General features: G+C 49.0%; 6 protein-coding genes across 6 annotated transcripts; 3 read left to right on the top strand and 3 right to left on the bottom strand.

Annotated features, from left to right (window-relative positions):
- Positions 1–298: 298 nt before the first annotated feature.
- N7529_008777 (TMEM199/VMA12 family protein) lies at positions 299–1,259 on the bottom strand (the record flags this gene model as incomplete). The annotated part of the gene is made up of 2 exons (XM_057244304.1): positions 299–913; positions 1,002–1,259. The coding sequence occupies 2 exons, from the start codon at positions 1,257–1,259 to the stop codon at positions 299–301; spliced, it is 873 nt and encodes a 290-aa protein (XP_057095842.1).
- A 155-nt stretch (positions 1,260–1,414) lies between these two features.
- N7529_008776 (tubulin-binding prefolding complex subunit PAC10) lies at positions 1,415–2,317 on the top strand (the record flags this gene model as incomplete). Its single annotated transcript, XM_057244303.1, has 4 exons — positions 1,415–1,434; positions 1,548–1,788; positions 1,909–2,142; positions 2,210–2,317. 4 exons carry the CDS (start codon positions 1,415–1,417, stop codon positions 2,315–2,317), a joined length of 603 nt encoding a protein of 200 aa, XP_057095841.1.
- Positions 2,318–2,700: 383 nt separating this feature from the next.
- Positions 2,701–6,895, bottom strand: atg26 (uncharacterized protein; the record flags this gene model as incomplete). Its single annotated transcript, XM_057244302.1, has 3 exons — positions 2,701–2,970; positions 3,035–5,566; positions 5,618–6,895. The coding sequence occupies 3 exons, from the start codon at positions 6,893–6,895 to the stop codon at positions 2,701–2,703; spliced, it is 4,080 nt and encodes a 1,359-aa protein (XP_057095840.1).
- A 1,457-nt stretch (positions 6,896–8,352) lies between these two features.
- N7529_008774 (sugar porter family MFS transporter) lies at positions 8,353–10,090 on the top strand (the record flags this gene model as incomplete). Its single annotated transcript, XM_057244301.1, has 4 exons — positions 8,353–8,429; positions 8,489–8,927; positions 8,980–9,627; positions 9,686–10,090. 4 exons carry the CDS (start codon positions 8,353–8,355, stop codon positions 10,088–10,090), a joined length of 1,569 nt encoding a protein of 522 aa, XP_057095839.1.
- Positions 10,091–10,326: 236 nt separating this feature from the next.
- N7529_008773 (DNA-directed RNA polymerase I subunit RPA34) lies at positions 10,327–11,339 on the bottom strand (the record flags this gene model as incomplete). The annotated part of the gene is made up of 2 exons (XM_057244300.1): positions 10,327–11,071; positions 11,125–11,339. The coding sequence occupies 2 exons, from the start codon at positions 11,337–11,339 to the stop codon at positions 10,327–10,329; spliced, it is 960 nt and encodes a 319-aa protein (XP_057095838.1).
- A 345-nt stretch (positions 11,340–11,684) lies between these two features.
- Positions 11,685–14,313, top strand: grc3 (uncharacterized protein; the record flags this gene model as incomplete). Its single annotated transcript, XM_057244299.1, has 4 exons — positions 11,685–11,724; positions 11,780–12,294; positions 12,344–12,655; positions 12,718–14,313. 4 exons carry the CDS (start codon positions 11,685–11,687, stop codon positions 14,311–14,313), a joined length of 2,463 nt encoding a protein of 820 aa, XP_057095837.1.
- Positions 14,314–14,369: the final 56 nt, after the last annotated feature.

Below are 14,369 nucleotides of genomic sequence, written 5' to 3'. Positions count from 1 at the left end.
CCACATCTGTGGGGATATTTGGCACTCGGCAGTAGCCGCCCTGCCATCTTTTCAAATATTCTGTCACCTTGCATCTCCATCTCGACCCGAGGTATTGATCCCTCATTGACGAGCACTAATGACTGACTGCACAGCATCCATACCATTTAGATTAATGACAGCGCATCGTATGTAGCTTTAGGCATAGAATAGCCAAAGCCTTCATCGAATAAATGATCCAATTCTCTCGAACATGTAGTAAGTAGATCAAATTAGGAACATCATTAGGAGTAGTTGGTTATACAAGGGAAGTCAAGGCTCACGACTCTTCAGTCAGCCCATCCCTCTCTTTCTCCCATTTCTCCCTCACTCTCCTCCTAACACCCCCATTGACACCCTTCCCCCATATTTCCTCCTTCTCACCACCAACTTGAACCTCGCTACCCACCTTTGTATTAACATCTTCATCCCCAACCCTGCCAATAAAGACCTTCTTTTCTCTCTTTGCTCTCTCCTTGGCTTTAGCCCTCTCCACTTTCCCAAGGTACGTGAAGTACAAGAACGACTCAGCAACAGCAACACTTATTGCAGAGAAGAGCGCAAAAAGTACGCGCACTGCCTCACCAGCTCCCTGCCTTTGGGAACCCGTCACTTCCCCGCCTGATGCAAACCACCGCGCCACGACATCCGGCGCCGAGAACTTGGTCAGCGCACCGTATACGGCAAACCCGGTTACCAGCACCGAGATGAAGATACTTGACACCAGCGATATCGTCAGCGTGTCTTCTTCCATTGAGCCATGGCTTGTGTAGGGCGATGAGTATGGGTCGGCGTGCTCGGGGGCTGATGTATAGGCAGGGTTTAAGAGGCGATTGTAGGATTCTTGCTCTGCTGCAGCGAGGAGGCGGGCTTTTGAAGCGAGGTATTCCGGGCTCTAAAGTTTTGGTTGGATTAGTTTTTATCTTCGGCTTGTATGCGGGTTGTAGACTGGACAGCAGAGCCACCGCGTATAGAAAACGTACCGGTTCTGGCTTCTTGGGCGGCGGAGGGACATAAACTTTTGTTCCGCGAAGGAGAGAGCTCAATATTGTCGGCGTATGGGAGTTTTTCTCTTTGTATTCTGCATGGTTTTGTAGGTATTTGGCGAGCCGGATCAGCTGCTCATGGGCTATCGGGCCCTGCACTTCCAGCGCGGCAGGCAAGTCTAACTCCTCGCGACGCGAGATCGGAACGGCCTCAAACGCAGCGAGGATACGATCTGTAGCAAGAAGGAGGACCATGATAAGCTCAAACGTCCATCAAGCTCCTAGAATTGTGTACCAAACAGTTATGTCGGGAGATAAGAGGACAGGCGGAGAGCGGAATCAAAAAAAGTGGCTTAAGCTTCTCTCCCCACATCGTCATCTTCCCTTCTATCACATATTTGCGCTCAATCATGGCGGACTCTAAGAAAAGGTAAACCGTTCACTCTCAATTCTGAATATCGCAATTTGAATATTGCGTCTGTTCTTCACCCAATACCCCCTGCCCACCTCCAAAAAAGGCTGCCGACTGACCCCTCCAAACAGCACGGTATCAACACAAACCAATCCACGCGGAATTCCCGTCGCACCTTTCATCGACAATGTTAACGACTACGTTTCCTCCCGCGAGGAGGTCGAGCCTACCCTACGCAACTTCCAGGAGATGATCTCCAAGTACCAATTCATGGAGGTGAACACTCAACGCCGCGGCCAGGGACTCCGCGAGAAGATCCCAGATATCAGAAAGACTCTGGAAATGGTGCGATTCTTGAAATTGCGCAAGGAGGTAACTGATACCCATTGTCCTGCCTATGCAAACTAACGTCCATGAAAATATGATTCGTGGAAAAAACGCTGAGCATGTGGCATCAGGAATCAACCGCAATGATCACTAACGCCGTTCTAGTCAAACCCTGACGCCGACCTCGAGACTAACTTTGAACTCAATGACACCCTTTACGCCCGGGCTTCGATCTCACCCGCGGATGCTGAGGAGGTTTATCTCTGGCTTGGTGCGAATGTGATGCTGGCATACCCGCTTAGCGAAGCCGAGACCATGCTGGACGACAAACTTTCTGCGGCGGAGGAGAGCTTGAAAAACTGTGAGGAGGACTTGGAATTCCTGCGTGAACAAATTACGGTTAGTTTTCGACCTGGGCAGATATAGTTCTAATATTTTGAAATGGCGCTAACAGTCGTGGTCACAGACATTGGAAGTTGCTACGGCACGCGTGTACAACTGGGATGTTGTACAAAGACGCAAAGACAAGGCTGATGGGAAAGGGGATGAAGAGAAGCGCCCTGGTGGTGGCTAAGGAGCGGGATTTGATGGAAATATCATGATATCAATATTATAGAAACGTCGCCAATGCTATCCATTTGAAATCTCTATTGTATTGGTATTGCCTTGACGCCCCCAAAATGGTTTCGTTTAGCAGGTACAATGGGAATAAAGCATAGAAATGCATCAATCATGACGAAACGTAGAAAATCAATGGATATTAGAAACGCAATCAACCATCATGGGAAAACTTGGAGCTGGTGGCAATATATTACTGCCTTATGCAGGCAGGTCAAAAGAAAAAGAAATGCAAATCATGACTCATGAATAGGGGCAGTTAAAAAAAGCTCAAAGGATAAAGGAAACTGGAAAACGTTACACCGTCAACAAAATTGAGATCTCAATCAATCATTCAACTTAGAACAGATCATTAGAAAATTTGGAGGCTATGTTATCGACATCCGAAGCGGCTCGATCACGCATCCGCTTCGAGATATCGATATCAGTTTCGTCGCCCACAAAGGTCCATTCTTCAATGTCGTCATCATCATCTCCGTCTGGGGAGGTCGTAGCTGAGGGAGTGGGAGAGAAAGGGGTAGATGAGGCTAGAGACCTTTGTCGAACCAAGGTCTTAGCATATTCAAGATCACGATACAAGGCCTGGATTGCAGTAGCCACACCGTCTTGCTATAAGAGAAAGATATGTTAGCAATCTCTCACATGGACTGAACAGATGTTAGTGACGACTCACATTACGAATCTGGATGCCCAAATTGCGCGCCCTGACAATCATACGCTCGCTGTGCGTCGCCTCCCAGAGTGCCCTTGAGAACACACTGACATTTAGTTTCTTCATACACAAGCCAACACCTAGATCCTCCACACGACCACCGAAGAAGAACTGGTCTCCAAAGAATGGCTTGATTATGGTGGGGACACCGGCTCGGAGACTCGCACCGGTGGTTCCTGCTCCGCCATGGTGGGTTGCAGCGTCGATCTGGGAGAACAACCAATCGTGCGGCGCAGACTGAATTTGATGAATCTCCGGCGGCAGAGGAATTTCAGCTTTTGTGCTAGATGGGTCGCCAAGTCTATCAGACCAGCCCTTTGAAAGGATGCAACGGACATCTGCTTTCAAGACTGACTCAACGACGGTCCGCGTTAGGGCAGCCGGGTCTGAGACAACGATAGAGCCGAACCCGATATAGACGATCTTCTTGCCATCTGCTCGAGCCCGTGCAATAAAGTCTGATAGCTCGGCTGGAGGGGACCAATCTGAGCCCTCGTTCAGGAACCAGTAGCCAGTGATGCGAATCCAATCCGGGTAGTCGAGTGGCGGGGGTACTACCGAAGGAGAGTAATTATACAAGAAGGGAACTTTGTTTTGCTGCATCTTGTCCAAGGTAGTGGCCTTCAATCCCAGCTCGTTGTTTCGCCAGCGGTTGACTTGGCCTGCGATGGCTTTCCAGAAGATATTGTCGAACATGACGTACGTGATGTAATTGTACGCTCCGCCCATTCGGTTTTCCGGTACCGCGAAGGCATGTGGATAGGCTCGTGTTCTCGTCCATGGCATAGTGAAGCCGCGGAAGTAAGGAATTCTCAAAGCCTCTGCGATATGGATTCCAGCCATGGCGCTTGGCGACTCAATCAAAAGGTCGCTGCCTTGGCAACCCCTCCAAGCCGACGACAAAAGATCATCAATCCATCCTCTAAACTTCAGTGAAGCTTCCCTGAGAAAGGAATATGTGAACATCCCGTTTTCGACGCAAATACGCATCAGTTCCGCGGGATCGCCGTCGACCGGAGCAAAGTCAATGCCATGTGATCTGATCCAAGGCTCAAATTCAACATGGGTGGCAATCTTCGGTTTGTGGCCCTCTGCGATAAGTCCCTTGCAAAGCGCAATATACGGCTGTACATCTCCCCGGGAGCCGATTGTCAGACAAGTGATCCGCAGGGATTCGGTGGGTTTGAAGTTGATTATAGAAGCACGCGGGTCATCGAAGAAAGGGTGAATCTCAGATGAGTCTTCAGTGAGAGTTGGACGCGCCTCATGCTCCTCGGGACCGTCCAATCTCGCTTCCTCGAGCATGCGATGTTCAGCTTTGGCGGCTTCTACCTCGTCTCGTTCTCCCTCTGCTAGCAAGCCAGATTCCATCAAGTATTTCACAGACTCCAAATTCTGATGTAATGTGACGGCGCAGTCGTCTCGTGCATCCGAGGCATTGAACTCAAAGAAAAGTTCTTCATGGCCGCGAATAATGACAACAAGTCCATGGTAGCCGAAACGGAATCCTTTTTCCTTTTCAACATTTTCAATGTCTTTCAAGGGTAAGATCATCTTGGTCCGAGTGCCAGGGATCAAGCTGCGGAAGCAAAGCTTCTTTTGGCTTATATAGATCTTGCCATATAGCGGGAGCACGCGGTGCAAGTAAGCGTAATATGTCGCCTGCAGCCTTTCAGTTGACGGAAGAGCAAAGTGTGCGCGGAATCGATCTCCAAAGTTGAATCCACCCTCGTCATCTTCGGGGTCAACATTTTGGTCTTCGAGCAATGGCCCTTCCCGCTCTCCATAATGCTTTTGGCCCCCAGCCCACATGCCAGATACCTTTTCTATATAGCCCATTGACTCGGTTGCCAACAGACTACTCATCTGCCTCGAGCGGGTTTTCAAGTACCCCGCTAAGCCGGCAGCGCGTTGGAGAGGGTATGTGCCTGCTTTGACAAGGTCGTTGAGATGACTCAGGGAGCCGTGTGCTGATGAGTGCATTGGATCGGTTTGGTCGAGTTCATGGTGCAAGTTCTCTGGCGTTCCGCGATGCTTTGAGCCTACACCTGTCCCCAGGTCTAGTCGTGTAGAGGCAGAGGGTGTGATATCCTCAGAAGATCGTCGAATGGTCCCTCCCACATCTGACGGGCGTCTTTGAAGTGTACGCATAGTAGGTGAGTGGAAGACATCGCTCCTGTTCAAGATTTGACTCGCCGATTCGGTGGTCTCTGTTATCGACTGTACAATGTGCGAGGATTCCGTTCCTTGCTCCACAAGTGAGTCTGCCGAGTCTTGGTTTTCGTTTCCGACACTAGAGCTGCGCTTTCGTGGCGAATTTTGGTCTGAAACTCGAACGCTGCTGATTGACTGTCTCTTATGACCGGGCGGATCTTGAAGTTTGTGCTGATCTTGGGGACCTTCTTTCACTGCATCGCCGGTCGATGTTGCATTTACCAATCCTTTGATGTAGTTGAATGCGTCCTGGCCCGATTCGAAGAAGGAAAAGAAATACTGTAAACTGATTAGCAACATTCCTGATCATGATCGGTCTCAAAAACATACCTCATCAATCGCATATGTTTCTCCGCTGTCAAGAACTCGAATCTTGAATGTCTCGGCAAAATCGGCCATTGGGCTCTCCTCCAAGTCAATGATATTCGAGATGGGAAAGGATACTTTGACGCTGTCGCCTTCGTTATGCGTTCGAAATATGACTTTTTGGAGAGCCTTCACCCACTCCTTTGCGCTGGTGGCGCTTTCGGCTCTAAAGTAGTAGGTTCGCTGGTCGGTGGTGACTTGGAAGTCCTTCACATCGCTTTCTTTCCGCTCCGCAAGAGACGCGGAGATTCCATATCGAAGATCTACATGTCCACTAGGGAAATATAGGTTCGAAGGATCAGCGTAGTATGAAAGAACATCTCCCTTCAGAGCAAACCAATAGCGATCGTATTTGGGATTCTTACGCCCACGCTTGGACAAATACCCCGACTTGATCGCCACATTGGACTTCTTTGGAAGGTAGGCATAGAAACAAATATGACCCTCAGTCACATAGAGGTAGCCCTGAAGCAGCATGCTCTGAAGCAGCGAGCAAGCATACTCAACCAAGACCTTTTCAGGTTTGGCAAATTGAAACATCTCCATCAAGCGAGTAGAGAGAGCAGACGCCGACGACTGAGGCTGGTCTGCCATAGTTGGATGTGATGGTGAACGTGGTGTTGCGGATGCGGAATTGAAGTTGGTCTGCGCTTCAACCATGCGGCTTAGAATTGGTGCTGCTCGCGGCGTCGCACTTCGAGTTCGCCTGAGAGAAGGTGTCAGGAGAACCGAGTTGCTTTGGCTTGATGACTCGTTTGCCCCGCTTTCCGAATCCAGCCGTGGTAACCTTTGTAAAAGCTTGTTGTCTGATCTCGCCCTTTGGTGACGACGTCCTCTTTCCTCCCCGCCGAGTGGCTTTGTTTCCAATCTTTCATTTAAAAAGTGTGGATCCCGCTTGGACGCCGACGTGGAAGAAGATAATTTCTCGCCTATTTGTTTCGTCCGCGAGTGAATCTCTGTTTCTCTCTCACTGTCGCTTGATTCCTCAAACCGAGCATGAAAGTCCGACTTAGATCCAACAGCAGCAATCATGGAGAAGAGGGACTGCTGCATATAATGCACGTTGCCGTCCCGTGAACCCATACCTTGCGGCGGAGCTGTGAAGTCGATTTGAGCATCGTCTCCATCCCGAAACTTGTCTGGCACTCGATCTGAGAATGGGCGGCTGTCCGAACTAGGTCTCATACTTGCACTTGACTGCCGGTCTGCCCGGCGTTTGGCATCGTCTCTTAAAGGTCTCATGCTATCTCTGATATACTGACACGATATGTTCGGTGGGGAGAACGTAGGCTAGGAATGAGTGTGAACGATGCTAGGGTGTGGTGAATCACCAAGTATTCGGTCGGGCAGTCAGAAGCTCGAGCCAGGTGACAACTCGGCGCTGATAGGACTATGACGATCAAGGTATGGATGCACCAGTCAAACTAATACACATCGGGCAAACTAGACTGCAAGGTGACTTTGTCATATTAATACAGCGGTCAGACGATTAGTTTGACTAGAATGGTGTAGAATGGTGATTAACGCACGGGATACCACCTGGGCAGGGTCTAGGCCGATAAGCGCTTTGAAGCTTGGACGAAATAGATATCGGAGCTATCAAACCAAAGATCTCCAAGGCTTTCAAGATCAACCAAGCGCCATGTCTAGAAATGAAGACAAACTGAAACCAACTTCTTTAACATAAGACTTCAAGAGAATCAATGCACAAAGGGGAGAGATCATCACCTGGCTGATCTCCGCACGTTGGATGCATGTGACATAGTGATTATATCAGCTTTGTGTGCCTGAGGCAGACAATATCTGCAATATCTTGTAGTGATCAGTTCTTTGGTCAAGTTCAGAATGTCTTCTGTTGTCTTTGAGATTCTCTTATCTATTCCCTCAAATTGTATCAGAACCCATCCATGATGTACATACTGTTTTAGTCTCCTTCTTGTTCACTAAATGAAGACACAAAGGTCGTGGAGATCGGCATATGTAGAATAAGCATATAGATAGGGCTTCCAAGTTGATAGGGCAGTTGTTGATCGCAGAAGGCAGTGTAATACACAGAATAACGCAGTTCAATCTATTTGCCACCTCTTTAGTCCCTTAGTTTGATTAAATATGCTTGGGTCTATCAAGAGATCCACGTATATCTTTGGGAGTTCATGGTATGACCATTTATTTCTACTCAAAAGCAAGTTGCGTTGAAAATCATTTAAAACATTTATATTGATGTGATAGCTTGTAATATCTAGCTCAAGCTGCTAATTAAAGTAGAAGTCTGCCCGCCCTCGCTTAATTGTGGGATTTTTTCCGATCGTAAACATAGTTGATAGGATTATTGGCTCTAGAAGTTTGATCAAATTAGCATTACAATTGAGGCTTACGAACGGACGCGCGTTTTAGATCCTGTTAACGTCAAAAAAGAGCCGAGAGGCCAGGGATGATGGTCTGAGCGGTTGTAGTCTTAAGCCTTGAAGTCCAAATTGGGCAAAATACACCATCACTAAGCGTGAAGGCGTGATTCCATACATACTATGTGGCCCCCAGGTGCTAGAGGAACCTTTGGAAGTATACATCGGCTATCGGCTCTAACACCCAGCACGCAAAGATACCCTTGTAGCTGCTCACCATGAGTCTCAGGAAAAGGCTTATATGTCAACCATTGACCTTGACTTCTTGTTGGCTTTACATTAAACTTTTCTTTGACCATGGGGCTCTTCACTATTCCCGAGCTAAACACCCGCCTGGGTACTTACCGAGCGTATCATCTGGCAGCTATTGTTTTGTATGTTGATGCCATAAATTACTATCGAAATCATACAAAAACTGACTATCGTTATCTAGCATTTCATCCTTCCTGTCCGCCTATGATTCTGGTGTTGCGGGAGGTATATTGAGCTATAAGTCCTTTCAAACCGACTTGGGCTATAAAACAGCATCACAATCTAGGGTATCATCACTCACCGTTGGATTGTCTCAACTGGGATCGTTCATAGCCGCTGCAGTAGTCTACCCATTGACCAACAAATATGGCCGTAAGCTCACTATTCTCGGCGCCACGGCGCTATTTATCATCGGCGTGATTATTCAAGTCATCAACACACATTCAATTGCCGCCTGGTATGTAGGCCGCATCGTCTCTGGCCTGGGAATAGGTGGACAAAGTGTTGTTATCCCAATGTATTCGGCAGAGATGACACCCAAGGAAATTCGGGGTCGATGTGGTTCTTTTTACCAGTGGCTTTACGCCTGGGGTGTTTTCACTGCCTATTGGATTGATTATGTCGGTAATCTGTTGTGTTCTATTGCATAACCATGGGGCTAAAACTAATTAGGGCGTTGCCAAAAGCACCTCAATCTCAGGCACCTCAAGCGAGTGGCAGATTCCCGTTGGCCTACAGCTTATCTCTGGAGGCATCTTATTCATAGGTTCTTTCACACTTCCTGAGTCTGTTCGCTGGCTCTTGACACAAAATCGTACCGAAGAGGCCTGGAAGTCACTCACTTGGATTCGCGGCGGCGAAGACCCCAAAACACACGAGGAATTCGTCGAGACCCAGCTAGGGCTTCAGGCTGAGCGTGCAGAACGCGAGGGATTTTTATACCGCGAATTGCTGGAGCCAGCTAACAGGCTCCGTTTTGTTGTCGGTCCTTTACTCTTCATATTTCAGAATGCCACAGGCAGTAGCGCACTTGCGGTGTTCGCGCCACAGTATTTCAAGCTTATTGCTGGCAGTGGAACAAACAGAAATATGCTGCTGACGGGTTTATTCGGTGCTGTAAAGGTCATTGCCTGCACATTCTTCATTTGGGTACTCGCTGAGCGGATCAGTCGCCGCATGACGCTCACAGGTGGTGCTGCTCTTATGGCAATTTGCATGTTGATTACGGCTCTCATTGTCGTTTATGTTCCAACACAATCTGCGACAAACGTGACATCCGCTGGACGAGCAACGGTTGCTATGATTTATCTCGATATTATGGTCAGTCGTCGGACTTGACATAGAGTCACACATGGATATATCGCTAACTTATGCGCAGATCTATAACTGCTCTTGGGGTCCTCTGCCTTGGGCCTATGTGCCGGAGATCTTCCCAACACGGATTCGAGCCCTTGGTTTGGCAGTTAGCATGCTAGCTCACTGGGCTTCATCTTTCTGCTTCTCCTTTGCTAGCCCCTATATGATTGCGAACGTTGGTGCCAACACTTTTCTTATCTTCATGGGCTTTGATATTGTAGCTGCTGGCTTCTGTTGGCTGTTCGTCAAAGAGACCCGTGGAAAGAATCTGGAAGTTGCTGCTGGCACCGAGTGGGAAATTGCGGAGCGAACTTCCTCTGATGACGGCGAGAAGAGCGGCGTGTTGAATGCGGATGGTAGGAAAGTCCAGATTGTTCACGTGCATGAGAACTTTCATGCCAATCTCAGACAGCGTTCAGAGCATTGAGAGGTGATCTGGAGGAAATTTCTACCACAATAGGGTGAACTCTTGGCGCAATGTTCTTCTAGGCGAGAACCTGGTCCGCGATCAGCAATCATAAGACATGTCCACGCTCATCTTCTAGATGTAGATAGTAGGTCTTTTGTCACTGTCGATACATGTGATACTGGATGGTAAAATGGTAGATTGTACATAGTTGGGGCATCTTTAACAAGCTACTTTTAAACAGGCAAACAAACAGATCATGCCTTTTCAGACTTCTTTCGCTTTTTATCCTCCTTATCCTTGTGGGACTTCTTGGACTTCTTCCGGCTCTGCTCGTCGTCGTCTCCCTTTTCTTGTGAGTGCTTCTTTGACTTCTTCCGAGGCAACGCTGCCACTTGGGGTGCATCACCCTCAGCATCAGTGTGAGACAGCTTCCTCTTACGTTCTTCTCCTTTGGGAACCTTGAACGAAGGGGCCTCGGACTCCGATTCCGAACTGGAGCCAAAAGTTTCCGGGGCCGTACGGGCGGTTCCGACGGGCCGGAAGCGCATCTTCAAGTTCTTCGGCTGGGTCTTGGCTGGCTTGACGTATTCACGCAGCTTTGCCACAGCGGCATCAGTGTTTTCCGATACACTTGGGAGACCGATCAATTCCTGGACGTGATAACTGGGAACTCGATTGGCTGCATCGTGATATGTTTGTGACTTTTCGTCAAATAGAAATAGCGATTTGCTTGCTGGTTCGGCCTCAGAAAAGGCCTCGGGTGGGATACCGTAATTCACACCGTCGTGAGTGATGATCGGTTCACCCTGCATCAGCCTGGCCATAGACACTTCTTTGATTTTGGACAATGGGAGAGACGCCGGGGCTGTGATGTGGAGAACGTGTTTTCCATCGAGTTTGGACAAAATGGAGGATGCTTTAGAGGATGGCGGGGCCTGCTTCTTTGCAGACTTGAATCCCACTGGTGGTTTGAATGGCCGAGGACCGGAGATGGCAACTCTAAGGCGCAAGGATTAGTATGTGTCAGTGTCGAAAAAACAGTGCTCTCTTACTTCTTGCCCGAGGCATCTGGTTTCATTTCGTTGGAGTCGTCTGAGTCGCTATCCGAGTCTGAGTCTGAGTCTGAGCCTGAGCTTGAGCCTGAATCTGAGGTATCATCTTCACTGGACTCCTGTGCCTTGGAGAGCTTTTGCAGGTTCTTTGCCTGCTTAGTTGTAGGCTCGGGCGAGACTGATCTGCTCGAGCTGCTATCGCTATCGGACGCCATGGCGGCTGTTCAAAGTGTCGGGCGAAATCGCAAGCGAGACCGATGATGCTTTCGCAAGGATGCGCGGCGCTGGCACACCCTAGTTCGCAATTGAGATGGTACGAAAGAATTGAAGGAGTTAAAGGTAGTGTATGCGATCTTTTAGAGACCCCGATTTCGTAAATGTTTTGATTCAACGCTGAGTGACAATGTTGAAGTTCAACGGCCGATCTTTTTTTTCCTGTTCCGCGGGAGCACGGACCACCAGCCAGCTTTTTTTTGCTTATCGGATTGAGATCGCATTATCGAGACAGTGGTTTTTCTTCCGAACACAATTTCCAAGTCCATGAGCTTTAATTTTATGTTATGACGATAAAGCGAAAGGCAGAAAAACAGCAACCGGCTGGTAAGTCCATCATTTCGATTTCGCGCCTGCACTTCGAAGCTAACATGATCGTCAGGTCCCGTTAGCGCCGTCGCTGCTTTGGCAGCGCGCAGAGCTCGGCAACAACAAGCTCCAAGCGCAAATGTACCAAAGGCTACCCCGAAGCCTATAGTTCATAGCGAACCGCCCTCGAAAAAGCCGCGACGATCTCTTGAACCAGCTGAGACTGTTGAGACAAACGGAGATCGCCGTACTTCACGAACAAGGGCAGCCAAGAAGCAAGATGAGCCATTGCCTGTAGAGAGTTTACCACAGCGCCCAAACAGAGTCACTCGGTCATCCAAAGTGGAGACACAGCCCGAAGTGAACAATGCTCTCGAGGATGAGCAGTCTGTGGAAGACACAGCTGAGAACGTGGAGATGGACGAGAACGAGGTTGCGTCTGTTGTGGGTGATGCTGATGGCTATGAGTCTCCCGCAGAAACACCTGCAGAATTGCAAAACTTTACTCTATCAAAGGCTCGGCTCGACAAAAACAGCATAGTCTACAGTGATGAAAGCACTCTGTGCATTCGCCTTCAAGAAAAGACGGTATGGGTTGGCCCTTCTCAATGCTGAGTATAATACTGATTTTGTGCAGACCTTGGCCTTGTTAGGACACTATGATCTCTGGGTCAAAAGAGGCGTTGTTAGTCTGATGGGTGCTAAATTGCATCCCTCCTCAAAGTTGCATCGAGTTTATGCCCCTTCAACGCATTCATTGCCAGTCATTAAATGTGTCTCTGGTATTGATGGAGAGGCAGAAGTGGAGATTACGTCTTGCAATAGCGGAATTGCCCGCCTTCGTGAGCTTTCCCCTCTGTATCAAAGGATATGGACTGGCGAAAATACTGCCGCGGATAAACTTACTCTGAAAGGTGTCGGCAAAGACACTAAGCGGACTTTCTCAGTGGTATGATACCATCCATCCCTCTCTGGTATTTCAAGCTTGAACATAGCTAATTGGCATGGTAGTTGTACACATCGGCAGATGATTCCTTGAACAGACATCTCCGACCCCTTCATCTCGATAAAAAATGGAGTGCCTCGATGAATGCCCTTCTTTCACAACGTCAAGGTCGACTTCGCGTTCTAGTCTGCGGTCCAAAAGCATCGGGAAAGTCTACTTTCAGTCGCTACTTGCTGAATCATGCGCTCAGCCCGACACCTGAGACTGAGGGCGGATATGTGAATACTGATGGGGTCGCTTTCCTGGATCTAGACCCAGGTCAGCCTGAATTCGCCCCCATGGGCCAGGTCTATCTTGCACGTCTCCACAGTCCGTTCTTCGGTCCGCCTTTCACACACCCATCGCTGGACAACTCTCACCGCGGTGAGATAGTGCGGGCGCATCATATTGGTGCAACATCGCCCAAAGAAGATCCTGATCATTATGCACTGGCCGTTATGGATCTTATGGACCAATACCGCTCATTGCTGGAGAAGCATCCGCAATGTCCTCTCATCATTAATTACCCTGGCTGGATCTTTGGGCAGGGGTTAGAGGTCGCAACGTGGCTGATTAGATCCCTTGGTCTCTCCGATGTCGTCTACATGAGCGAGAAGGGCCCATCGGAGGTCATAGAACCCTTGGGCCTGGCAGCCCGTGAGGCTCGTGTCCCCATGACAATCCTGCCCTCCCAGCCCACTGATTTTGTGACTCGATCAAGCGCTCAACTACGAGCGATGCAGATCCAGTCATACTTCCACATGTCCCATCCGGCCGACCTGAGCACTTCGCTCTGGTCAGATGAACCACTTTCTCGCACAAGGCCTTTGACTGTGAACTATTCTGGTACGCGTCAAGGTATTCTGGGGATCATGGTCATGGGATCTCAGATTCATCCCGATCTGTTGCAAGAGACACTAGAAGGGGCCATTGTGGGGGTTGTCGCAGTGGAATCATCGAGTGCCCTCATGGGCGGAATGGTGCCGCCTGAAGCATCAAACAACGAAGATCACGAGGCTGGGTCAGAGCTTGATGTTGACATGGACTTAGAGAAGCCAGCTTCGGGTGGCTTCAAGCACACAATGGCTGACAGCATTATTCGAACACGTGAAGATTTACCGTACCTCTTTGTTGGCTCTGGCAGCTGCACCCCACTGGATCCCAAAGCGTCTCATTGTCTTGGTTTGGCTTTGGTTCGCTCGATAGATACTTCCTCACGCAGGCTTGAACTCTCCACCTCCATTCCTCCATCTCACATACAAAGCTCTATTGAGGAAGGTCATAGCCTCGTTCTGGTCCGCGGTCAGCTGGATAATCCGAACTGGGCTATCAGCGAAGAATACTATGCCGCACGTGCTGCAGAGCGGCGCTATCAACTGTCGACATCTGGGTCGAAGAAAGCTGGCGAACTTAATGAACAGGCACGTCCTTCTGACTCGTCTAATCACAACCGAACGCTTGCGCTATTGCGCGAGAGAGTACGACGAGCGAGCAATGTGCCTTGGATGACTGTCGTGGAGGATAACAGTCGCCATCAGCGTGAAGCTACTGCACGAGAAAAGTCACTCTGGAAGTTACGGAAGAAGGCATACCATGGAAGCGAAAATGAAGCTGACTATTAGCTTACGGTATATATTATTGAGACTAAATGTGACAACTGTACATACAAAATGGTTTC

Source organism: Penicillium soppii, assembly GCF_028829465.1.
Source record: "Penicillium soppii strain IBT 18220 chromosome Unknown utg000006l, whole genome shotgun sequence".
Taxonomy (NCBI): domain Eukaryota; kingdom Fungi; phylum Ascomycota; class Eurotiomycetes; order Eurotiales; family Aspergillaceae; genus Penicillium; species Penicillium soppii.
This window is presented reverse-complemented; position numbering and strand designations above follow the sequence as displayed.